At 42.9% G+C, this 27699-nt stretch overlaps 1 protein-coding gene across 2 annotated transcripts in view; it reads left to right on the top strand.

Annotated features, from left to right (window-relative positions):
• The window catches only part of BRI3BP (BRI3 binding protein), a 49558-nt gene extending 25972 nt beyond the window's left edge, over positions 1 to 23586 (top strand). For both annotated transcript variants that reach the window (XM_075833521.1, XM_075833512.1), the window contains 2 exons: positions 19247 to 19349; positions 20836 to 23586. In XM_075833521.1, the coding sequence (XP_075689636.1) occupies positions 19247 to 19349; positions 20836 to 21254 (522 nt within the window). In that variant the 3' untranslated portion in view covers positions 21255 to 23586. The remainder of the gene's footprint in view (positions 1 to 19246; positions 19350 to 20835) is intronic.
• The last annotated feature ends 4113 nt before the right edge of the window (positions 23587 to 27699 follow it).

Below are 27699 nucleotides of genomic sequence, written 5' to 3'. Positions count from 1 at the left end.
AAGTGGACTTATTTGCAAATCAGAAGAACTCAAACTCCTATTTCCCCACCCCCCTAAATCCAAGGGAAAAGAGTTTAGGGGTAGACTCATTGGTTCAGAATTGTAAGTTCCAACTTGCTTATGCTCTTCCTCCGATCCCCTTAATAACAAAGACCTTACAAAAGATCAGGTTAGAGAAAACAAAGGTGATATTAATTGCCCCTCTCTGGCCAAAAAGGGCTTAGTTTGAACTTAAACAGGCTAAAACTAGCAGAACCATGGATACTACCAATATGTCAGGATCTCCTACATCAGGGACCAATCCCATATACAGACCCTCAAAAGCTTCAACTAGCAGCCTGGCTTCTTAAGCCACCATCCTAAAATTAAAAGGATTGTCTGAATCCGTAACAAATATGCTACAGAAGAGTAGAAAATAAGTGACCAATGTGATCTATTAAGTTTTGAAGAAATTTCTTTCCTGGCATGGGGATGAGAAACCAAATATTTTTCATCCTAACGTAGCAAACGTTCTGAACTTCCTTCAAGCAGTTCTTGAAGAATTTTAAACCAAGTACGCTAAAAGTACAGATATCTGCCCTAAGTTCATATTTTGATCAGGATCTTGCTTCCCCCCCAGATGGATCAAAAGATTTTTCGTAGGAGCCCACAGGCTGTCATTAAAGAAAATGATTCTAGTCCTCACCTGGGACCTAAATATTGTGTTAAATGGACTAACTTTACCTCCATTTGAATCTTCTACTGAAATTAGGAAACTATCTTGGAAAGCAGCTCTTCTAGTGGCCATCACCACGGCACGCAGAGTGGGAGAAATTCAAGCCCCCCTCCATAAGACAACCATATCTGAAAATTATGGAAGACCGAATAATTTTTTGTCCAGACCCCACCTTTGTTACCAAAAGTGGTATCAGAATTCCACCTGTCCCAGGACATAGTACTTCCATCTTTCTGTCAAAATCCTAAGAAAAAGAGAAGTTCCACTCATTAGATGTACGCAAAACCATACTAAAATATTTAGAGTTGATAAATTCTTGGAGGACGGGTCAAATATAGGCAAAAAAAAGCTTACAGAACTACCATTGCAAACTGGATAAAGAAAGCAATCGTAGAAACGTATCCGATCCAAATTCCTAATCTCCCAGAAAATCTAAGAGCTCACTCCAGAGCAATGCCTGTATCTTGGGTGGAAAGAGGTGATGCCCCCTTGGACCTGATCTTCAAAGCAGCTACTCTGTCTTCCATCCATCCGTCCATCCATACATTTATTAACCACTACGGACTTAATTAGGCTTGTGTTGATGATTTTTCCTTTGGTTTCCCCGTCCCCCCTAATAAGTTTTCATTTGTTAACGCTCCTGTGGTGCGGTTATGGAGGGTAAGGGAGAAAATAAAATTAGACTTACTGGTAATTCGGTTTCTAAGAAATCCTCCACGACCGCACCCGGAGTCGTCCCCCCCCCCCCCCCCCCCCCGTATTATTTATATGTGATTATGAAAGAATAAGTATGCTGAAAATAACTTTGGTAATTTAAAATACACTGAGGAGGGAAGTGGCTATTTAACCTCTTGTGCTGTTTCTGAGTCAGAGCCTTTACCTCCTGTGATGCGGTCATGGAGGTTTTCTTAGAAACCGAATTACCGGTAACTTTAACCCTATTTTATTTTTTTCTGTTCTGCTTTCCACAGCGGAATTTCCGCCCGAAAAACTGCTGATTGTGGTGCGGTTTTACGGACGGAATGTGCTACGGGTTCCTGGTCAGATACTCTGGGTAGTTTTTGCGCAACATATCCGACCTGTGGGAGCCCAGCCTAAAGCTTTAAAAAAGTTGGAGGTGCTGTTCACGTCTATTTCAGGAGAGGCGACAGGTCTTCAGGTAAGCGTACCACATTTATTTTGGAATCCAATGTGCATTTGTTACTTCAAGAGCCCGTTTGGAACTATGTTACCTTCTTTAGCCTGCCAGTTGGTTTCTGATTCTGCTTGTGTTGTGTACATTTACGTTTTGGTGTTGTGTACTTTTACGTTTTGAGTCTGTTTACTAGCAAATGCACCCCATACGCCAGCAGCTGTATCCCCAAAATCGGACCTAATTTTAACCCCTTAATGACCGGGCCTGAAAAGACCTTAATGAACCGCTAAATTTTTCAGTTTTTGCCTCTCTGCCTTTCAGCAGCCATAACTTTTTTATTTTTCATTGATGTGGTTTTATGCGAGAGAAATTGTTCCCCCCCCCCCCCACAGTCTGGGGGTAAAAAAAAATATTTTTTTACGGCATGAATATAGGAAAACTATTCTTTGCATTGTTTTTCTTATTTTTTTTTTTTATCCCTTTCAAGCTAAATAACCCATTAGATTAATTCTTCAGGTTATTACGGTTGTATAGATATCTAAGATGTGTAGGTTTTTAGTTTTTATTTAGTTTAGGGGCAATAAAATATATTTTCTGCAAAATGCCTTTTTTTTTTTTGGTGGACTTTTTTTTTTTTTTTTTTTTTTATTTTTTTTTAAAATCCCATTAAGGGATAACTTTAACTTTTTGTTTTTTACTTATAATGTATCAGCATACTCCTGTATGCTAATACATTACACTGTGTGTCACTATGACACAGGCTGCTGATCGGGCAAACGGAACAAACAGCCCTGGGGTCTAGGTACCCAGGGCTGACTGCAGAGGGATTCACCAGTGTTTGATCGATCAAAGGGGAATTCCCTTTGATCATGTCACGGACCGCGGCAATCAAAGGGTTAAACAACGAGTCCGAATGTTTTCCGACCCCAGCTGTGTTCAGGAGGCTGCTCTGAGATCAGGAGCTGTTAGTTACAGCTCCTGCTTAGAGGATGAGCGCTCATCAGCCTCATCTACAGCGACGCCGAAAGATGTCGTCGTAGGCTGGCGACCTGCACTGCCTGCCGTCAAGAAGGTGGGCGGTCATTAAGGAGTTAACAGGATATATGTACAGAGATCGACTGCTATATGTTCTCTTTTGGTTTAGCCATAGCTTATCTCTTCTGGTTATATCGTATATTTACATCAGTAGTTCCCAGTGTTAAATGGGGAAGGGGTGTTACCATACAAAAGCAGCAGTATTTTATTTATTTTTTTCTCAATTTTTTTTAAACCACAATAAGCTTATTTAATGCAACATCACGAATATTTTTTGTCAAATTTGTGTTTTTAAGAGGGATTCTTACTTGCTGTTATTAAAACAATTAAGTTGTTCGTAGCTGAATCAAGTAGTATTGGTAATTATACATATAATTGTTCTTATTTAGCCCCTTGGAGACACAGCTAATTTTGTATTTTTTTCCAATGAAGCCCCCCCCCAGTCTGCCATCTAAGTACTCTATGAATTGCAGTATATCATGTAAGCGATTGCTTGTTCGAGTCCCCTGGGGGGGGGGGGGACTTAGTAAAAACAGTTAGGCCCTGTTCACGCAGAGGATTTTGCAGGCAGCTTTTGACCTGCCTGCACTTTCTTGCCACTGTTCTGGTGGCGTCTTTCGCCTGCGGCCATTGAGAGCCGCGGGCGAAATGGGAGGTCAGAGGCTGAACCGCGACTAGTAAAGACATGATGCTTTTCTTCCCCACAAGCGGCTAAAAGAAAAAAAAAAAACATGCCTCCACCTCCCATTGCAATCCATAGGAGGCGGTTTTGGACGTTTTTTTTTGTCATTGATTCCGAAAACTTTGAACTGGGCATTAAAAAAAACAACAAAAAAACAAAACTTTAGGGGGGTTTTCAGAATTACATGTTTATTTGGGCACTATACCTAGTCTCCCCCGCCCACTAACTTTTGGAAGTTACTTACTCTTTCCAACGTGCCCCGTCTCTGCTTTTGCCGCTCGCTACGTGACCTCTGACGTCACGTTTCCTTTAGTCTCTAGTGACGTGCTGTATACTGATCACATGGCCTAGGAGCCGATAGTCCTAGCACAGTATGGGTCACGTCACTAGTCACGTTTCATTCCGGTGGCGTGTATTTTCAAGTGGTGAACGCGCATCTGCTGTCCCCGCTGTGCTAACCATTTTAGCTAGTCAGCAAAAGAGGGAGGGGCCTAATGCATGCTGATTAGAGCATACAAGGCATTTTGGGACATGTAGTTTGTGCGTGACGCGGAGTAAACAAACATGCTCCAAACAATTAAAACGGCGCACCCAAGGTGTGTGAGTATCGGTAATTACCCATTTATTTATTTTTTAAATACAAATATTCTCATATTGGATACAATAGAGGAAATGTTATTTTTTGGGGGTGATTGATTGAACTCTGAAAACCCCTTTTTTAATGTTAAAAAAAAAAACAAAAAACCTTTTTTCCATTTTTTTTTTTTTTCCCTAAAGTGATGTTAAAAAAAATAATAAAATAAGTTCACGTAACTGGTATTGCCGTGTCGGTGAAAGTCCAAACTATTAAAATATAATGTTTCATTAAAAAAAAGTTATACCTGCAGAGTTCCATGCTTCCCATGTGACTGCTGCATCGGTCACATGGCCTGCAACGTAAACCCAGGAGGCTGGACCAGCACCGACGAGAGGGAGGGGGTAAGCATGAAAGTTTTTGTTCTGTTTTTTTATTCTGGTGCTGCTTTGCGCAGCGGAAGTTCCGCCCGAATAAATGTACCACAATGTGGTTCAGATTTTTGGACAGCATTCCCTGCGGTGTTCAGGACAGATATGCTATGTAGCTTGACATAGCGTATCCGCCCTGAACACGCCGTGTGCGTTCCTACCCTTATAGCGGGACTGCGGCTGTGTAATACAGCCATTGCCCCGCTCCTGACAACAACTGTGCCCGCGTGTCAGTAATATGTGAGGCGGCTGGCGCTGCACTAATGAGTGCCGGCACTGAAGATAGAGAATATGGTGGGTGCACTGCAAAACACCCTCATGTTATGTCTTCAGTGACGGCACTCATTAATGCAGTGGCGGTCGCACCACTTAATGCTGACCGTTCGCGTACGCTTGTTGTCAGGAGCAGGGCAATGGCTGTATTACACAGCCGCAGCCCCACTTTAACTAAATTCATGTGTTACAATACTAAGCTGTGCTGCCGTACAGCTTAGTCTCGAAATACATGAATTAATGATATTGAACCGTTTAAGGGTGTACGGCATCAAAATAGTATCAAAATTTCGATGCACCGTGCAACCCTAGTACATCCTGCGGTAAAAATTACATTTAAGGGTATGTTCACATCAGCGTCACCCTTCCTTTCATGGGTTCCGTCAGACCTTTCCGTCAGAACCCATGAATGGAAAGGCAAGCGGAAACAATAAGGTTTCTGTTTTTTTGGCGGAAACAGTAGTGCATGACGAGAAAAACAGCAATTCTGCTATTGTGTGTTATTTTTTTTACGCTCGCCGTGCACTATAAATTACATATTTAATTCTGCAGGTCGATGCGATTACAGCGATACCATATGTATATAGTTTTAGGTTTTACAGTGTTTGCAAAATAAAATCACTTTTTAAAAAATAGTTACGTTTTTGTGTTGCCATATTCTAAGAGCCTTAACTTTTTTTTATTTGTTCTTTTCTTTTTTTCCATCAAGCAAGCGGAGTGAGGGCTTATTTGCGGAACAACTTAGCTTTTATTGGCACCATATTTGGGAACATTCAACTTGTTGATCCCTTTTTATTAAATTTTTTTGGTAGGTGCAGTGACTAAAAAAGAGATTCTGGTATTGGTGTTTTTTTTGTTTTTTGTTCTTTTGTACTTCAGGCTATTACGAATGCGGCGATATCAGTTATGTCAAGTTTTTTATTTTTTTTAGTCCCACTAGGGTCTTGAAGGTCCAACCGTCCGATCGTTGATCTAATACACTGCAATACTTATGTATTGCACTGTATTATACCTGTCCGTTTCACACTGACCGGCAGCGTATTAGGTCCTGCCTCTGGCAGGTCCTAACTGCTTTTCGTAGATGGCAGACCCGAAGGCCATTGTTAGGCCTCCGGTAGCCATAGCAACAATCAGAAATCCGCAATTGCGTCGCGGGTGTGCCGATGGTGTTGTAACCCCTTAGATGCGGCGATAGCTATTGATGCATTTAATCGGCGGGAACCACCGGGTTTGGGGATCCGATCAGTTCCCAATGTCTTCCCTCAGTACTAAGGCTGCTAGTAGCGCCAGTTCTGAGAGATGCCTGTGATAGGGGAATCACTTTGCGCAATGTAAGGAGCACAATTAAATTAATAGGCTGCAGGCATAAGGACTAGCGCTGCAGCACATTAATTTACGTGGGCTGGTTGGGAAGGAGTTCACATGCATGCAATTTGTGGTGTTTCTTCTGTGGCGATTTATGCACTATCGCAACAAAACATACCACTAAATGCCCTGAAAGGGCTTGCACTCTTTTTAATTTGAAGCTATCCCAATGATCAGCTGATCAGTCAGTCTGGCCTTAGAAACCCCTGCCAATAAGCTGTAGTGGAAACCTAGTTTTACAAGTTATACATTCAATACAGGGGTCTTCAACCTGTGGCTCGCGGGCTATCGCTGGAACATTAGCGGCGGTGCCAGATGGTCATTTGGATTTTTTTGTGGTGCAGGGGAAATGGAGGAGAAGCAGCCAAGAAGTGCTGTTGGGGTTTGTTCACACGCTTACTAAAAAATGTCTGAAAATAGGGAGCTGTTTTCAAGAGAAAACCGCTCCTGATTTTCAGCCTTTTTTTTTTTTTTTTTTTTTCAGCAACTCGCTTTTTTTACGCGGCCGTTTTTCAAAACTGCCATGTAAAAAACCGCCCCGTCGGAACAGAACTTTTTGAAATCAGTGGGCAGATGTTTGTAGGCGTTCTGCTTCCGATTTTTCAGCTGTTTTTCAGGACGTTTATGGCCCTAAAAATGGCTGAAAACGCTCCATGTGAACATATCCTTACAGTACTGGGGTTGCCTCCACACTCGTAGTGAAATGTCAGAGGAGGCAGCCGCAGTGCCGTAATAACGTTTAATGACTCCTCCTCTCATGTCCACCACTGCCTTCCCGTACACGAGGCAAAGAATGCGTGTAGGGGAAGACAGTGATGTACATGAAAGGAGAGGGAGGAGTCATTAAACGTTGTTACGGCGATGCATCTGTCACCAGCTCTTCACTACCGCGCTTAGGAGGCCACACTGACCACGATTGGGTATGTGCAGCTGCAGCATCTCTTTTTAGGGGAACTAGTCATTGCCCCTCCCCCCTAACCCCCTTTAACCTCCCCCCTAACACCCCCTAATACCTGCTGACTGTAAAATACATTTAACCTGGGCTTCACATCTCTTCCCTCCACAAGCGCATGTATAAGGGCAGATAAAAGCTTTTGGAGAGTGGGGGGAGCAATGTGCCTATTACCGGTTGTATGTAAGCATGGCCCCTTAGGCCCCCTGTACACGTAGCGTAAATGCTGCAGATTTTCCGTCTGGATGTGCGGACAAAAAATTCACAGCAGGTAACCGTAACGACAAAGTGGATGTGATTTTAAAAATGTAATGTGCATTCAATATGGCTCGCAACCATCTCTGTACTGAATGTGTCTCCGGGTAAGAAAGGTTGATGTAATTCATGGTCGATGGGTGCGTCAGTGAGCTACTATTTGTGAGCCCTGGCTCATGGGGAGGGGGGTCCAAAGTGGCGGATCCCCCTCTATTATGTCACTTTGCATTTTAATAAGGCCTATGGAATGGTGGTGTCTTCATTAGGAAAACGCTTTATTCCCTCATATACAACTTGTATAAATCTCAATTTGTAAGCAGAAGTGACTTGGTGATGGAGAAGGGCATCCTTTCTTCCGTTGCCCTGTGATCTGTCAGAAAAAATGCAAGTTACTGTTTACAGAGAAGCCGGAACAGACTGTCCTAAACTAGTACAGGAACAACAGGGTGAATGTATCAACAGATTTACACAGTTGCTCTAAAATTTGCAACTTTTCACACCCCTTTCAGAAAGTTTCAAGTAAAAAGGTTGCAGGGTTAAGTTTCACTTTAAAGGGAAGGTGTCACGAAAATATTTTTTTTTATATAATGTTTTTAGTATGTCATTAAAATAAAATTTTATTTATTTGTGTTTTTGTGTTGTACTTTTTACTTTTTTTCTTTCTTTTACTTCTCTATGGGGGCTGCCATTTTTTTTTTTTTTCATCTGTGTCGATTAACGACACATACAGAGATGGAATACGGCACATACATCCCCATAGAGAATGCGAACGGGAGCCGTTCCATTCACTATAGCGTACGCCGTCTGTGTGGGAACGGCTCATGCGCTGCTCCCACACAGACCAAAAGGAAGCTCTTTGGTAGAGCGACAACCGGTGCCATTTTCATGTGGACCGGAAGCCGCAGCCGGACAGTAAGATGACGACTTCTGGTCGCGGCTTCCGGCCATATGTTGAAGGCAGCGCAGACGCAAGGACTAGGAGCGGAGGCGGTAGGAGCAGGTAAGTTGTGTATGTGATGTGTGTGTATGTTAGTGTTATACTGTCTGATTACCACTGTATCTAATCCTCCTACACTGTGTATTCGCTCATAAAATGGCGGCACACAGTGTAGGAGGTTTGAACATTCAACCCCCTCCTTTCTCCTGGCACTAGCCAGGATAAAGGAGGGGGGATTGTGTTTGGACACTAGAGCGAGTTTACTCCAAATTTGCAGCATAAAGCAATGAGGTTGCTTTACCACATGCCAATGCTGCAATTTTGAGAATTGCTCCCTCTAGTGACCAGCACAGAATCTAATTTATAATATTTCCTGACTTGTGAAAAAATTGGAACAATGTGTAATCATTAATATACTAACTGTTTAACTGAAAAAAATAAAATAATTTCTAGCGACACATTCCCTTTAATAGGCGCAGAGCCGCAGTACTTCAGCACGGCCACTGTACTGTGACTGGAGCCATCTGCTTCTGAAACGGACATCCGTTGCCCAGAGGCAGTTGGAGCAGCTATTCGGTGCGATGTCAGACCCCCACTGATTGTATACCGATGACCTAACCTGTGGATAGCTCCTCAGTATGACAAACCGCCCTGTGCCCGGACAACGCCTTTATTAATATATTCCCCCCCCCACTCTATGCTCTCACCCTGCATTTTCCTGTCATTTTGAAAAAAATTTGCTGTAAGCATACTCTTAAGGCCCCATGCACACGACCGTATTTTTTTCCCTCCCGTAAATACTGGCCGTAAATACGGGTCCATTGTCATTCGCATTCCGCCTGTATTTACGGACCCGTAAAAAAAGGGGGGCTGAAAATGTTACAATGTCCAAACCCCTTAAAAGGGTCACTTGATCGCTCAGACGCCATTTTCTCTGCTTCTCTTTATTCAAAAATTGAAATCCCCTGATATCGCCTAGCAACGCTCCCGTAATTACGGGTGCACACACACGTAGCCACCTATTAATTACAGGAGCCCCATAAACTTCTATGGGCTTGCCCGTGCCGTAATTACGGCCTGAAATAGGACATGTTCTATTTTTTTATATTTTTTTTACGGCCGGGCACCTCCCCGTACACAAACGGGAAGGTACCCGTGGCCAATAGTAGTCTGGGCCCATAATTACGGCCCGGGCGTTTTTACGGTCGTGTGCAAGGGGGCATAACGGTGTTTCCCAGCATTTTTAGTATTCGGAAACCACTGGATAAAAAATTATCTTGGGGAAACCTTACCAATTAATTGGTTTCAAAAGCGAAAATAAGTAATACGCAAGTACTTCTAAATCACTGTGCAGGGAAAAAAACAGATTCCAGACTGCAAAATAAATCCAGACCCCAAGAGTTCAGATCCCAGATTTTAGCAAATGTAGGAGATACGTGACAAGAGCCGGCACAATCGCCTATTGGGCTACGAGGAAGAGAGAGAGCAAAGTTACCCATTTCTGTTGTCTGGACTGCCTAATCCAGGTTAACACGCTACTAGAATCATTTCAATGCTGAGTATGGGGAACATACATTTCAAGATATCTGCAGCAATCCGAATGATGTCTTTCAGGGCGCCTGTACACTATTGGCAGTGTGCTAGGTGGCCAAAAACGGCATGAGGTTTTTGTCTGCACAGGTTGTATAGGTGAAATCTAGAAAAATATTATCGCTAGGTATACGGGCAGCACCCTAAGGTCGTGTGAATTAGGCCTAAGTGTAAGTTCACACATGGCAGATACGCTGCGTAAAGGTACACAGCGTATCCTCCCTGGCGGCCGCAGGGAATTCCAGACGAAAAATCGCACCAAATTGTAGTGTAGTTTTTCGACCGGAATGTTCGCTGCAGAAATCCTGCAATGAAAATAAACACAAAATCGGCTATACTTAACATGACTATTCGTCCCTGACGTTCTTCAGCCCTCGGGTAACGTTTCATCTCATGTGACAGCTGCAGGCTGTGATTGGCTGCAGCGGTCACATGGGATGAAAAGTCATCCCAGGAGGCCGGCCTGGACAAAGAAGCACAGACTTCTCGGTACGTATAAGATGTAATTTTTCCACCTCAAAAAAAAAAACGCAACATCTGCTATTTGTTGAGGGTTTTACTCCCCTTGAACTCAATGGGGAAAACTCGCTACAAAAAAGTAGCGATTACGCAAATACAACTGACATGATGCGGATTAAAAAAAGGGTAGGTCAGTTTCTGAGCGTTTTTTCCGCTTATTTACGCAGCGTGTGGATGAGATTTGTTTAAAACTGGGAGAGGGCCAGCAAAGGGCGACTCTATTGTACTGCTGGAGGATGATATATAATCTATCGGCACCACTGAAACCAACCGCCACCACCCCTTCCGGTGCTATAATTGTATAATTAATAACCTATATCAATTTTAGAAACGGTGCATGCTAATTATGCTTTAAAGGGTCATGGGGCAGTGCCGCTATCCTGTACAGTTCTGACTCCAAACCCACCTTTCCCTGCTCGATTGACATCCGCCTGGCTGTTCTTTATCGCTACCAATCTCCTCCGACTTTCTCAGATGCGCCACTGCCTTGTACTCCATGGCCACGCTCCATGCAGCAAGGTGTACGCTCCCCAGCTTCATCGCTGCACCGCGCATGCCAGGAGAGTACAAGGCAATGGCACATCCTTAAGAGTTGGAGGCTGGTAGTTATGTACAACAGCCAGGGGGATGTCAATCAAGATCTTGGGGGGGGGCATTTAAATTTTCGCAGAAGAGCTAGAATCTGCTAAGTTTAACCCCCTTCTCGACATTTGTCGTAAGTATACGTCATGGAAATCCAGTGCTTCCCGCAATTTGTCTAATACTTGCGACAAATGGATGGCACGGGCTCAGAAGCGGAGTCCGTGCCGTCATCCGTGGGTGTCAGCTGTATGTTACAGCTTACACCCTGCTGTAATGGCAGGGACCGAAGTTATCTCAGATCCCCGCCATTAACCCCTTAAATACGGCAGTCAAAATGGCTGCATATAAGGAGTTTGTAGCCAATCGCCACCCCAGCAACAAGTTTGCCAGGGTGCCGATGGCTGCAATGGCATCCAGAGGCCTAACGCTGGTCTGCCAGCTACGGAAGCCTCCTAGGCCCCGTCTGGAGGCGGGGCCTAAAAGGCTTCCGGTGTCGACTGGAAGATGGCGCAGACTCCGACGCTGAGCCTGCATAGTCAGCGGCGGGTGCCAGCTGTAACAGCAGGGATTGGAGCTAGCTCCAATCTCTGCCATTAACCCCTTAGATGCAGCAATCAAAAGGGTTGGCTGCATCTTAGTCCTTTTCCCCTGCGATGCGATCGTGGGGGTTCTGCCAGCTGCTATGGCAACAGGAGGCCTAACCAGGGGCGTAGCTAAAGGCTCATGGGCCCCAATGCAAAAATTCTTACTGGCCCCCCCCCCCCCCCGCAAACTTCTCATGGCCGTCGGTCCGCAGCTTTCAGCTGCATCGCTGGGTCTCCTAAGTGACCCAACAATGCAGCACTAGCAGCCGGGGGCGTCACTAAGGCTGGGTTCACACACCCTATCTACGGATGTAATTCGGGCGTTTTAGCATTGAATTACGTCCGAAAATGCGGCTCAAAAGCGTTGGCAAACATCTGCCCATTCATTTGAATGGGTCTTACGATGTTCTGTGCCGACGGTAATTTTTTTTACGCGCCGCTGTGAAAAGGCGGCGCGTAAAAAAGACTCCTGTCACTTCTTCAGACGTAAATGGAGCTGTTTTCCATGGACTCTATAGAAAAACAGCTCCAATTACGTCCGTAATGGACGCAGCGAAAGACACCTACACATGCCATTACGGCTGAAATTACGGTGCTGTTTTCTCCTGAAAACAGCACCGTAATTTCAGCTGTAACGGACGCTGCCGTGTGAACATACCCTCAGGGCTTAAAATGTCAGGGGAAATAGCCCCAATACATATGTGTCCGCCCAAAAAAAAGTGTGTATATGAGACAGCATAGCATATCTATAGCACTACGACCCTATAAACTATGAATAGGATTAGATACAGTGGCTCAGCAGACAGTATCACACATGATAGGATTAGATACAGTGGCTCAGCAGACAGTATCACACATGATCGGATTAGATATAGGGCCCAGCAGACAGTATCACACATGATTGGATTAGATACACAGCTCAGCAGACAGTATCACACATGATTGGATTAGATACAGGGCCCAGCTCGCTGACATTGCGTCTCCAGCGCTGGACCCAGGATAGGTAAGAATAATAATTTTGCTTCTTTATGTGTTACTGATTATTTTTGTGTGTTTGTGTTTTTACAGGTTCGGTTGTTGGACTTCGGTTACGAGGACTTCTATGACGGTGTTTTTTTTTATTCTCAATAAAATGGTTAATGGGGGTTGTGTTTTTTTATTTCAATAAAATATTTTTTCTATGTGCTTGTATCTTTTTAAACTTTATTATCACCGCCTTAGTAATGGCCGCTGGCTGATTGACAACCTCCATTACTAAGGCGAGGCTTAATGTTAGCCGGTGCAGAGCTACACTAACCCCCATTATTACCCCAGTACCCACCGCCACCAGGAGTACTGGGAAGAGCCGGGTACGAACCAGTACCCGACCATCTGTAGTGACGGGCAGGCACCGGGGTGGCCGCAGGCTGGTAGTATTGGGCTGGGGAAGGCCAAAAACAGTGGCCCTTCCCACCCTTGCAATGCTGCCTGCTGCTGCTGTGTTGTATCTGGCTGGTTATGAAAATTGGGGGGGGACCCCACATCGTTCTTTCCAATTATTTTCTATATATATATATATTTTTTTTTTTTAAATGACGTGGGGTCCCCCCCATTTTTCATAACCAGCCAGATACAATAAAGTAGCAGCAGCCTAGCATCACCAGGGTAGGAAGGGCCACTGTTTTTGGTCTTTCCCCTCCTGATAATACCAGCCTGCGGCCACCCCAGTGGCAGACTACAGATGGTCAGGTACTGGATCGTACCCGGCTCTTCCCAGCACCCCTGGTGGCGGTGGGTACCGGGGTAATAAAGGGGGTTAGTGTTAGCCTCTGCATCGGCTAACACTAAGCCCCACCTTAGCAATGGATGCTGTCAATCAGCCGGCGGCCATTACTAAGGCGGTAGTAATATAGTTTAAAAAAAACCACAAAGACATAGAAAAAATATTTTATTGAAATAAAAAAAAACACAATCCTCATTAACCATTTTATTGATAATAAAAAGCTGTCATCGAAGTAGTCCTGGAATCCGACGTAGTCCAATGACCGAACCTGTAAGAAAACACACAAGAAAAACGATTAGTAACACGTGTTAGGCTTAGATACATGGCCCATGTGTGATACTGTCTGTGGGACCCTGTATCTAAGCCTACCACAACGTAGACAGTAATCTTATACAGTATAAGATTACTGTGTGCTGGGGCCCTGTATCTAAACCTACAGTGTGGTAGGTTTATTTACAGGGCCCATCAGACAGGATCACAGATGGGCCATGTATCTAAGCCTACCATGTGATTGGCTTAGATACAGGGCCCAGCAGACAGGATCATGCATGGGCCATGTATCTAAGCCTACCATGTGATTGGCTTAGATACAGGGCCCAGCAGACAGGATCACGCATGGGCCATGTATCTAAGCCTACCATGTGATTGGCTTAGATACAGGGCCCAGCAGACAGGATCACACAATCTGTGATCCTGTCTCATGGGCCCCCTAAGCCTGCTACATCGTAGGCTTAGGGGTTGTACAGTCCCTAAACATTGATGGCCTATCCTCAGGATAGGCCATCAATAGCTGATGTGTCTCTCGGGACCCGCAAATCGGCTGTTTTGAAGGGGCCGCAGCACTCGTACGAGAGCTGCTTCCCCTTCATTTCACTACTCGCCCACACTGTGAATCGCCGACACGGATTCACAGTGTGACCGGAATGAAGTGACAGGAATGAAGGGGAGCAGCTCTCGTACGAGTGCTGCGGCCCCTTCAAAACAGCTGATTGGCGGGTCCCGGGAGTCGGACCCCGCCAGTCAGGGCTAACCTTACCTTCCTCTTCGGCCGCAGCAGGAGTTCTGTCGTCTCGATGCTGTGCGCGGCGCATAGCGCTGTGACGTCATGCGCTGCGCACAGCGCTTGACGTCAGGACCTCCGCTGCGATCCGGAAACAGGAAGGTAAGTAAAGTATGTTACTATAGTAACAGGGGCCCGCGGCCCGAGTTACTATAGTAACTTTTTATTGATGTGGTGCGGGGGGCCGTGGGCCCCCCTGGCTTCGGGGCCCGGTCGCAATTGCGACCGCTGCGACCCCTATAGCTACGCCAGTGGGCCTAACAATGGCCTCCTGGTCTGCTAATTACGGAAGCCCATTAGGCCCCGTCTGGAGGCGGAGCCTAATCGGCTTGCTGTCAGTGAACGACTGTTCTAATACATTGCACTACATGGGTAGTTCAATGTATTTGAATAGACATCATACAGTTGGAGCTTCAAGTCCCCTAGTGGGACTAAAAAAAAAAGTGTAGAAAAGGTGAAAACAAGTTAGAAAAAATAAGTTTCAAGTGATCAAATAAAACAATCACCCTTTTTCCTTTATCAAGTCCTTTATATTATTGAAAAAAATACACCATACATATTTGGTATCGCTGTGTCCGTAACAGCCTGAACTATAAAAATGTTATGTTATTTATCCCACGCAGTGAACACCATAAGAAAACAACCTAGAAAAACAGTCAGAATTGCAGTTTTTTTTGGGTCACCTTGCCCTCCAAAAATTGGAATAAAAAGTAATCAAAAAGTCGCATGTATCCAAAAATAGTATCTATAAAAACTACAACCTGTCCCGCGAAAAATAAGTCCTCATACAGCTCCGCCGACGAAGAGATTAAAACGTTATTGTTCTCACAACATGGTGACAGAAAAAAATATTCGATTTACAAAGTCATTTTATTGTGCCAAAACTGTGCTATAAGTTTGATGTCGCCAGAATCGTACTGACCCGCAGAATAAAGTTAAAATGATTTATAATGCAAGTGATCAAAAAGTCAAAGGCCAATAAAAACTATAGCTCAACTCGCAAAAAAATCAGCCTTCATTCACTCTGTCTATGGAAAAAAAAAATTTAGTTAAAGGGGTTTTCCCATCTTGGACATTTCATGACGTATCCACAGGATATGCCACAAAAGTCTGATAGAGACTTTAATGGCATATGGACCCGCACCTATCTCTAGAATGGGCCCCCTAAACCCCGTTCTAGCTTACTCGTCTCCCGACCACATCCTTGTTAGGTGGTCGGCAGTTAAAGAAACAGCCGTGCTCACTGAGCTACGCTGTTTCCGTAATTCGCGAAGTGAATGGGAGCTATGGAAACAGTAGCTTGCTGTGCCTCCCATTCACTTCTATGGGAGTTATGGAAACAGCCTGGCTCAATGAGCACTTGGCTGTTTCCGTAACTCCTGACCAATTAACCAGGAAGTGGCTGGGAGGCAGCGGAGCCGAATAAGGTAGAACGGGGTTTAGGAGGCCCCGTTCTAGAAGTCGGTGCGGGGCCAAGAGGTGGGACCCACATCTATCAGACTTTTATGGCATATCCTGTGGATAAAACCCCTTTAAGGCTCTAATAAGTCAGGAAAGAAAAATATGCTGTTGTGCAGGCATGATGGAAACATTTCTTCTGATTCAAGAGGCGATTTATCAAGTCCCTAAAATTAGGGAACCAGGAAGTGAAGGACTCTAACATATCGGAAGGAAGCGAGGGTGCCCGTATTATACCTGGACAACACTTTCCCAACAAAATTCCCCAAACTGCAAAGCTGCACAGTGTGTAACAAAAGGGGGATAAGAAAGGACACTTTATCCGTGTGATACTGGCCTGTGCATAAGATTGCTTCATGTCGTAACACACTTTTTTTTTTTTTTTTTCTTACCCCATTATGATACCATCTTATTATACTCTGCTGTACTCTGCCCAGCTAACCTATATGTTCACACTATAAACATTTACCAGTAAAACTCCAAACAAAACTACTACCAAGCAAAATCCGCCCTCCAAAAGCCAAATGGTGCTCCTTCCCTTCTGAGCCCTACAGTGTGCCCAAACAGCAGTTTACTTCCACATATATGGCATCGCCATACCCGGGAGAACCCTTTTAACAATTTTTGGGGTGTGTCTTCAGTGGCACAAGCTGGGCACGACATACTTGCCACTGAAATAGCATATCTAGGGAAAATGTGCAAATTTTTTTTATTTGCACCATTCACTGTGCAATCATTTATGGAAAAGACCTGTGGGGTCAAAATGCTCACTGCACCCCTTAATACATTCCTTGATGGGTGTCGTTTCCAAAATAGTGTCACTTCTCTGGTTTCTTTTATTTCACATCAGAGCCCTGCAATTGTGAACCAATACTTTGTAAGTTGCCAGATTACGTCTCACATTTTGCATGGTACTCTTTCACACCTGAGCCCTGTCGAATGTCTAGGCAAAAGATTAAGGCCTCATGTAGGGTGTTTCTAAAACCAGGATACACCGCATAATAATTAGAGCTGTCTTTTCATGTTGGCACAAGCTGGACACCACTTATTGGCATATCTATAGAAAAATTCCCAGTTTCACACTAATTTCTGCAAAACACATGCAGGGTTAAAATGCTCACTACACCCCTAGGTGAATACCTTGAGGGGTGTAGTTTTCACTTCTGTGGGGTGTTTCCACTGTCTTGGTCCCACAGGGGCTTTGCAAATGTGACATGGTACCAAGAAACCAATCCAGCAAAATCTGCACTCCAAAAGCCAAATGGAGCTCCTTCACTTCTGAGCCCTACTGTGTGCCCAAACAGCAGTACCACATATGAGGTATTGCCGTACTGTGGAGAAAATGTACAAATGTTGGGGTGCTTTTTTTTTTTTTTTTTTTTTTTTTTTCTCCTTTTATTTGTTGAGAAATTTTGAGATAAAGCTACATCTTATTAAATAAAAAAAAATTTGTTTTACTTTTCACTGTACAATTCTCAGAACTATAAAACACGTGGGGTCAAAATGCTCACTATACCCTTAGGTGAACTCCTCAGGGGATGTAGTTTTCTTAAATAGGGTCACTTTTGGGGAGATCCACTTTACTGGTACCTTTTAGGGGCTTTGCAAATGCGACATAGTTCTGAGGAACCAATCCAGCAAAATCTGCAGTCCAAAAGCCAGATGGTGCGCCTTCCCTTCTGAGCCCTGCCGTGTGCCCAAACAGCAGTTAATGAACAAATATGGGGTATATCCGTACTCTGGGGGGGGGCTTTTTTATTTCTTGTGGAAATTGTTGTGTTTTGTTTTTTTTAGCTAAAACAACCTTTTCTTGGAAAAAAAATGTTTTTCATTTTCGCGTCCAAATTCTAATTAAATCTATGCGACACTTGTGGGGTCAGTATGCTCACTACACCCCTAGATAAATTCCGTGTGGGTGTAGTTTCCAAAACGGGGTCTTTTTTTTTTTTTTTTTTTTTTTTTTTGGGCCGTTTCCTTTGTTTTGCGTCACCAGACCTCTTCAAACCTGACATGGTGCTTAAAATATAAACTAATAACAAATAAAAAAAGAAGGCCCCAAAATTCACTAGGTGCTCCTTTGCTTCTAATGGACTGAAGCACAGGCCTCAGGACACTAGGGCCACATGTGGGATATTTCTAAACGTCAGAATCTGGGCAATAAATATTAAGTTGCGTTTCTCTGGTAAAACATTCTGTGTTACAGAAAAAGATGGATTAAAAATTAGTTTCTGCACAAAAAAAAAGTGTAAATTTCACCTGTACTATTCTTTAATTCTTGTGAAACGCCTAAAGGGATAAAAAAAACATTCTAAATGCGGTTTTGAATACTTTGAGGGGTTACGTTTTTAAAATGGGGTAATTAATGGGGGTTTGTATTATATGGGCCCCTCAAAGCCACTTCACAATGTTATTGAAATTTCGGCTAAAGTTCTGAGCCTTGTAACGTCCTAGAAAAATAAAAGACTTTTCAAAAAACCAATGCCAACATAAAGTAGACCTATGGGAAATTAGCAACTATTTTGTGTTGTATAACGATCTGTCTTACAGGCAGATACATTAAAATTTATAAAAAGCTAATTTTTGCAATTTCTCTCTATATTTTTCTGTTTTTCACAATTAAATACTGAATGTATCGACCAAATTTTACCAGTAACTTAAAGTCCAATGCGTCACAAGAAAACGGTCTTCGAATCGCTTGGATAGGTAAAATCATTCCAGTGTTATCACCACATAGTGAGGTATGTCCTATTTGAAAAATTGGTCTCTGTTAGGAAGGTCAAAAGTGGCTGCAATGGGAAGGGGTTAAAAAACTGAAATAAACATTGTTTATCTTCTACATAAATGAAATGAGACATTTCCTTTTAATGGTCATTATCTTATAGAGGAAAAATAAGAGACTACTGGTATGACGCAGTCATCGGAGTACACCTCTCTTTAGGGAGTCCGTGCACACCGCTCTGCATGTGTCTGTACGAAGGAACACTAGTCCCTGTGGCTTTATACTATGGAGAAATAGGCACTCTTTGGTGCCGTTGTACGGCATTGTATTGTGGAGGTATTCTCTGCTAGAGGCATATGTAATCTGACAGAAAATAACCTTTTGTATGCCTCCATATGAAATTTAATGCATTCGAGGTACAAAAGGGCCCACATAGACTTCAGAGATTGTACACCGTCCTAATATGATTGTGTACATAAGCTTTAATAGTGGTGATCATTTTGTCTTCTGTAGTGACATCGTTTCTTTAGTAAAACGTGGTTGATAGAATAAAATAGGTATAGTAATTGTGTCCATGCAAATTTAGTCATCCATATTGCTGCTTGTCTTATTTCTTAGTTCTTTTCACGGCTGACTGAGAGGTTTGTGTATGGAGTTGATGTGTTGGTGGACACTCTGTGGAGGATATGGACAGACCTGCTGGATGTACTTGGGATTGATGGTGAGTAGGATATTTCAAGAATGTCGAATTAGGCTTTGTTCACATCTAGGTTTCCGTTTGCATCACCATTGATTCAAATGGTGGTTTCCGTTTGTCACCGTTGTGCAAGGGTTCTGTCGTTTTGACGGAATCCATACCGTAGTCGACTGCACTATTCATTTCGTCAAAATGACTGAACACTTGCACAACGGTGACAAACAGAAACTATTTGCACCGGATCCGTCACCATTGAAATCAATGGTGATGCAAATGTAAACCTATGGTTTCCGTTTGTTTCAGTCAGGGTTTCGTTCATGGGTTCCCCTGATGGAAAGGTCCGACGGAACACGTGAACGAAGCCCCGACGCAGTTTTAGAAGCACTGATAAAATATTCTAGATAAGGTTGCTTGGTAAGGTAACATATTTGTAAATTAAGATTTCAATGTGTTATTAATAATTGACATGGTATTTGACAGAAGAAAAACAACTTGTGTACCTAATTAACCACTCACAATTTTTGTGGCCTAATGACCAGGCTATTTTCTCCCCGTGTTGGTAATCTTCTTTTTTTTTTTTTTATCACAGATGGGTTTTGTTTTTTTATATACACTCAGAAAATTGGTGCAAAGTAAAAGTGGGGGCCATGCACACTTCAGTTTTTTTGACGGTCCCCTTGCTTGTTTCCGACCAAAGTAGAGCATGTCCTACTTTGGTCTGAGATTCCGTGACCGTGAGGCCCATGCAAGTCAATGGGTCCGTCAAAAAAACACGGAAGGCATCCGAGTGATGGAGCCGTTGCCTAGCAATGGCTGGGCAGCATAGGTGCACATAGAGACAGATATTGCACTGCACTAATCGGCAGCCCCTTCTCTCTATCAGCACTGATAGTGAGAAGAGGCTGCTGATCGGTGCTGGAACGTAGCGATATTAAGAAAAATAAGTTCATACGTACCCCGGCCGTTGTCTTGGTGACTCGTCCCTCTTCCAACCTCCCTGGATGACACTGTAGTCCATGTGACCGCTGCAGCTTGTGATTGGCTGCATCGGTCACATGGTCTGAAACGTCCTCTCAGGAGGCCGGGCTTGAGGAAGAAGCTGGCAAGCAGGGAGTTCTGGGTAAGTAGTAACTTTTTTTTTTTTGTTGCAGGTTTTTTTTTTAATGAACCATTAATCTATATTGTGAGTGCCGCGCGTGGCTGGACAGGGAATAGCATGTGCGGCACTCACAATATCGTGTACTCTCGGAAACTGAAACACGGAAGCGTACACTGAGTACACACGGGAAGCACACTGTTCCAATGACGGACACCTGGATCCGTGAAAAACGGCCGTGAAAACGGTGATGGAAGTGTGCATGAGGCCTAAAGGGTGTGCTGCAGCTTGTCATTGTTTTTGTGATATTTTTTTTTTTTTTATCAGTCTCCTGAAATGAATTTTTAAGTGTTAATTGCTAATGTGTTTCTCGTGCTTTAAACTAATTGGGAATTTTTTTGTCTTGTTTTTCAGCTTCCAACCTTACTCACTACTTTAGTCCAGCATCAGTCGCCAATAACCCCACTCGGGTCCTCATGCTGGTGTTGGCTGTTCTCCTAGCCTATTGGTGTGCGTCTCTTTTCCTGGGATTTTTCTTCTATCTTTTACATGTTATCTTTGGACGATTTTTCTGGCTGGTCAGAGTGTGCCTCTTTGCACTCTCCTGTGTCTATATCCTCCAGAAATATGAAGGAGAACCGGAACACGCCATGCTGCCTCTTTGTTTTGTTGTAGCCATCTACTTTATGACCGGGCCGGTTGGTGTTTACTGGAGGAGAAATAACAATAACAACATAGAAGACAAGATCGATCACTTAGACAATCAGATAAGGCTATTAAATATCCGTCTTACAAGGGTCATAGAAAGTCTGGATAGAGCCAGTGACCAGTAATACTCACACCAACTCCCTCTAGCACATAAAGCACTCTTGTCTTTAAACTGGTTGTTTGATGTATTGATCTGTAATGTAATCAGATAAAGGAATTCTTTGTGGTAGAAAAATATGTTTTTATGTAAATGCAACGGGCCCAAAAAAAACAAAAATGAAATTTCCAATTTTACAACTATACGAAGTTTTTGTAAAAGCTGAAGATTTTTCTGCATTGATCAAATGTATTGTAGCCTTACTTTAAATGTATTGTAGGTACTTTTTCTAAAATTCTATGGAATTGCAATTCCGTGGCCAAATCGCTGTGCTCTGAACTTCAGGGCAGCTGCGGAAAATTGAAAATCCTCACTGTACCATTTAAGGCTGGGTTCCCACATAGCTAAACGCTGCAGAAATTCTGCAACCTAATTCTGTGTGGAAGTTCCACAGCATTTACAGTTGCAGCAAAGTGGATGAGAGTTAGAAAATCTCATGCTCACACTGCGGGGGAGAAAAAAAACCGCAGCGTATTTGTTGGTTTAATGTTGCGAGATTTCTCCGTTAAATTCGAATGCAAAACCCGTAAATCTAAGTGTTGTGACTTTTGCGACGGAATTGCAGTGATCCTGCTGCAAATATCGCAAGTAAGAAAAAATAAAATAAAAATTATACTTACCCTTACTGCTTCTTCTCCAGTCCGGCCTTCTGGTACGACGTTTCATCCCATGTGACCGCTTTAGCCAATCAAATTCTGCAGCGGTCACATGGCCTGCAACGTCAATTTAGGAGGCCGGACTATGCACAGAAGAGACGGAGGGATTAAGTATAAATGTTTTCAATATTTTTTTAGCGCTGCTTTATGCAGCGGAATTTCTGCCAGAAAAAACACATTGTGGTGCAGTTTTACGGACGGAATGTGCTGCGGGTTCCAGGTCTGATACCGTGCGTAGTTTTTACGCAGCGTATCCGACACGCTGCAGATTTTGTTGCATATTTTGTGCCTGCTGCAGAAACAACCACATTTAGAAATTTCTGCAACAAAATCTGCATCATGTGAATGTACCCTTAGGGTGCATTCACAGTTGGCGTATTTGCCTTGTATTTTCGCAGTGTAAACATACGCTGTGGAAAACTACAGTGTATGCCTATAGGCAAAATATTCCGAAACTTGGACGGACTTCTCTAGTTCTTGCGTTGCAGAATATTTTTCCCATAGGCATACATTACGTTTTCCCCCAGTACGCCGCGTGCGACTGCACCCTTAGGATATAATTACGTTGCAGATTTGTTGCTGTAATTTCTGCTACTGGAGATATTTTCCATACATCTGAATAGGTTATTTCTGCAACTGTTTGCTAACTGTAGGCCCCTATAAAATTGTTACGTGTGATCTGTCTGGTGCTGTCAATTGATTATTGGAAAGCAATCAAAAAATGTTTAGGCTCTGTTCACATTAGCTTCCGTTATTAACATCCTGACAGATTTAAAAAGTCCCCTCCTTATACTTCCCATAGACAGTACATCCGCTTTAACAGCTTTATTTTCGGATGGTATTGGCTTATAATAGATTCTTCTTTTTTTTTTTTTTTTTACAGCAAGAATAGTGCTGAAGATGGCAATTCTTGTAATAAAATAACAAACGTGATAGAATCCAACCAAGCACCAGTGTGCACAGAGCCGAAGAAAATGATCCTTCTCCCGTTAATTAGGATCTTAGTTTGGAATGGAGGTTGGATCCCTGTAATCCAAGTGTGCCAAACACATTTGATTTGGTTTCTTATGTGATCCCAATTCCTCAGTGACCCTGAGACAGTTTATTTTATTTTCTCCCTCTGGTAAAGGAGATACAAAGATCTGTATTGGAAGAAAGTGTTTATTTTATGTGCGTCCTTTAAAGCAGCTCACTGCCTAAAAGTCTTGCATCTGCTAAGAATATCAATATGTATAAAATCTGTATTTTAGGTGTGCTTTTTTTTATGTCTAAATGGTCAAGATGAATATTTTTGAAATAGGAAGTAATTGCTGATGTGTTTTTTACCCTTTTTAATAGTGCTTTTTTTTTTTTCTGCTTGTGCCAAGTACATAGTACTGTGGATTACTTAGGTAGAATATAAATATACAGACAAATCTATGTGCTGTAACAGCCGTGGTTTATATTGTACTACACTTTGTAGGATAGCAGGTTTTATTAGATAAGTTTATACCGTATTGTTGTTTTTAATGTGTATTGTCCTTTTTTAGTTTCCAAATTTTACTCGGTTAGAAATGTATCCGCTGAATGTCACCACACCTGTTGCTGCTTAGATCTTTCTCAGGGTTTGGCAAGCAGCAATAAACTAGTTGTGTTCCTTGTGCACATTAAGATTGAGACTTCTTATTTTTTTTTTCGTGACAAGCCAAAGTGATAAAGCCATTTTTCTATTATGTGGCGTGCAGGTTTATGGGCTTCTGGAAAGAAATTATTTTCAATATTCCATCATGTTTCAGGCTTCAAATAGTGCAAGTAATCTTTATATTACTTTCTGAGTGTTATCCATTTATGGAACATTATAATATAGTTGTGTGCTAATTAATATAGCCCGGAAGTGAAGACCTGAAAATAGAGTAAAGCTTTTCTTATCTGTATGTATCGGAATCACTTTATAGGTATTTATTAGGAGTATGCAGTCCGTTCTTGAATAACCGTTGGTATTTTATATGGACGTGGTGTCATTAAATTACATTTGATTCTTTGAGGCCCCATGCACACGACCGTAAAATACCTCAGTTTTTGCGGACCGCAATTGCGGTCCGCAAAAACGGAGCCATTCACTTTCATTGAACACTGACACCTTTCCGTAGCACTACGGAAGGGTGTCCGTGCCGTGGAAATGTTCCGGGAATTATGGAACATGTCCGTTCTTTCGCATTTTGCGGGCCGTGCTCCCATACTTTGTATGGGAGTACGGCCCGAAAATGCGGCTGTCAGTCAGCGGCCGGCCGTGCCCGCAATCGCGGGCCGTGATTGCGGGCACGGTCGTGTGCATGGGGCCTTAGACATTGGCAGGTGCAGTGGTATTCGTTTATAACTGGACCATTTTTTTAGGTCACCTATATAAATTAGAAACCATAAAATCCTAAGCATTTAGTTAGTATTAGGATATCCAGCTTAGTTTTCTAAAGAAGTGACTCCATATGACTAGTGGATAAATCATTTCATGAAAGATTTGTGGTGTTATTAGAAGGAATATAAGATACCAGGAGACTCGTCAAAAAAACTTGTGGTCGCTCTCCGTTTTCGTTATTTTAAGTGTGTTTCCTGTTTTGCTGCCAGTCTTTTTTTTTTTTTTGCTGCTTGCATATAGAGGTGGTGGTTTATTGTTCTAATATACCAAGAACAGAAGAAATTCTTGTTTTTGTTTTTTTTATCGTTTGCTGCCTGGTACAAGGCTAGTAAAGCATTTTCATGTGACTGGTTCACTTTTATTGCTGGAGAGATACCATTCTAGTAAGATGACTCCACTAAATAGATACACTTTGCTTACATGAAATATGGAGCTGCATTTGAGGTCCTTTTCCCAGTACATATTGTTTACTCCGACTATTGTAAGATTGACCACGATCTCTGAAATAGACACTTGGTGACTGAAATGAATATAGTTTCAATGTGCTGGTTTACCCATCGTTTAATAATTCTGTGGTAAATTGTTTCTCCAAGGTGTAGTGGTGGTTCACGTCATCCACCAATAAATACAAGTAAAGTGGCTTCGTTTTGCAAATGCCAGCTATCAGAATAGTTAAGATCGTAGGCGCATTTGGAGGGATACGCAGTGGACACTCTTGGGATTAAAACTTTATGTACAACTTGAAGATGTTCATCTTTAGGGTATGTGCACACACACTAATTACGTCCGTAATTGACGGACGTATTTCGGCCGCAAGTCCCAGACCGAACACAGTGCAGGGAGCCGGGCTCCTAGCATCATACTTATGTACGATGCTAGAAGTCCCTGCCTCGCTGCAGGACAACTGTCCCGTACTGTAAACATGATTATACTACGGGACAGTTGTCCTGCAGCAAGGCAGGGACTCCTAGCGTCGTACATAAGTATGATGCTAGGAGCCCGGCTCCCTGCACTGTGTTCGGTCCGCGACTTGCGGCCGAAATACGTCCGTCAATTACGGACGTAATTTGTGTGTGTGCACATACCCTAAAAGTGCGCTGTTCTTAGGCCCTTTTCTCACACAGTTTTTTGCAGGCAGAAAAAGTCTGCCTCAGAATTCCTTCAGGAATTTTAAGGCCGATTTTAAACCTGTCTGCTCTTTGGTTTTTCTTACCGCGTTTTATTTTATTTGTGGCATTTTTCGCCCATGGCCATTAACGCTTATGCAAGATCCACTGGCACAGGTTTTGGTTTTTTTTCTGCCCATTAACTTCAATGGGAGGTCAGAGGCAGAAACCACTGCGAGAAAGGAGATGCCACTTTTTTTCCCGCGAGCGGCCAAATGCCGGCCGGGGGAAAAATCCTTCTGCCTCCCATTGAAATCAATAGGGAGTGATTTTGGACATTTTTTCGACGCTGATTCCGATGGGATTTCTGCGTCAAAATCGGTGCCAAAAAACTGTGTGAACTGTCACTTAAAAAAAGCGATGCCAATTATATTTTTATGTAGGATATGCACTGTATTTTTAAGATGTACCCTTGATCTAAACACAGAGGAGGTAGCCATTTTGTAGGCTAAGTTACTTCAGCTTACCTGACCGTACTGCACTAGATCCTTGGAATGGTTTGCTTCCTCTTAAAAATGTATTCTTAATCATACCATAACATGGGTTCCACCACGGTGTCGGGTGAAGGGTACACATATTGTAACTCAGGGAAATTAGATTAGTATGGTTTCTGCTTTTTCATAACTTACATGTGGCCTAAAATAGGATCAGACTAAGATAAGTATGAGGTATACATAGTCCAAGTATGAGAGCTTGTATTGTAAGTAATTGGCAAGCACACATTAATTGATAGAATTACTCGGCATGATGAATTTAGTTAGGTGTGCTAATATAGTATTTCTGTACACAATATATTTTGCTAAGAATATACTGCCTGTACCCTGCTCTCATGGCCATATTTCATAGTCTACGTGGACTATTTCCTCAGATAGCATGACATTGTGGTTGGAATCTGATGTGGGAATCCAGCTTTTGTGCTTTAAACCCCCCCCCCCCCCCCCCCCCAAAAAAAACTGTGTTTCTATACAATGTGTAAAGGAGTCCTCACAATATGCTGGGTAGCATTTGCGAGAGCAGGATCGGATGTTCTATACACCTGGATGAGCAAATATTAAAGGGCATCTGTCCGATTTATTCTTCCCTATGATAAAGGCTGCATAGTATGTGGGACAGCTCCGATATCCTATTAGCCAAAACGGCATAAAAAATATGAGCGCTCAAAGAATACACCAGAGTTAGGAGTCTGGTGTATTCTTGAGTGAAGCGCCCCCCCCCTCGCCCCTTTCGACAGAGAAGAGTGGACCTGTCCCCACTGTAGTCTGCCCTTTATAAAGTGCAGCAGGGTCTGATGACATCTAATTTTAATGAAAGGCGGCATCTGCCTTATTAAGTGTAACAACCTTGCTTAAGCACAATGCTCAAGGCCCTGAGTATTAAAGAATAAATCTCGCTTGAATTAGTGGTCTTGCCCAAAAAAAGGCTGCTACCGTTCTATGTTGTCATGTACTATTATCCCTGTACGGTGCACTATGTGACAGGTTACCTTTGACTCATTGGTTTAGGGACCTTCATGCAATCCAGTATGTACTGTTTGCTGCTACACTTCAACAAAGCAAAAAGTATTCCACTTGTATCACCGTATGTATGTGTGTGTATATATACGCACACACCCAGGCGTAGTAAATAGCGGACTTCAAGGCCTTTCAAATGTATGTATAAGGTTTTCATATAAAGCTGAGGTAGAGACTTCTGTTGTGCAACGTCTTCGATAGTAACTGTCATGTAACTTATGCAAAACTCTTTACACACTTTTGTCTTTTTTTCATTGAAGTGAAACAGAAATTACGTGGAAGGGATTAGATTCACACAAATGAGTTTTCTTAGAGGGCATTAGCGCCCCTAGTGACCCAGCCGTCCACTAACGGGCCATTAAAAATAAACTTGGACCAACAGTTTGCTATTGCATGAAAGAAACATATATAGGGCGCCACAGAGTACTCTTATTAGTACATCCGGTACTAAATGTCCGGATCTCCACTTCTATATTGATACTCTGGCACAGATCTTAAAAACAATCGTGTCCCCCTGACACACAGCATCTTCAGGGGAATGTCCGGTTTAACATTTACTTTGTATCACTGGACGTTTGTAGTATGATTGAATAAAAGTTAATGCCCTTTTAGTAAACCATTGAATCTAATGGAAGTTGCATGGACTGCTACAGTTTTCGCAAACCTTCGGGCAAGCAATCCCCGCTAG

This window comes from Rhinoderma darwinii, chromosome 1 (genome assembly GCF_050947455.1).
Source record: "Rhinoderma darwinii isolate aRhiDar2 chromosome 1, aRhiDar2.hap1, whole genome shotgun sequence".
NCBI lineage: Eukaryota > Metazoa > Chordata > Amphibia > Anura > Rhinodermatidae > Rhinoderma > Rhinoderma darwinii.
This window is presented reverse-complemented; position numbering and strand designations above follow the sequence as displayed.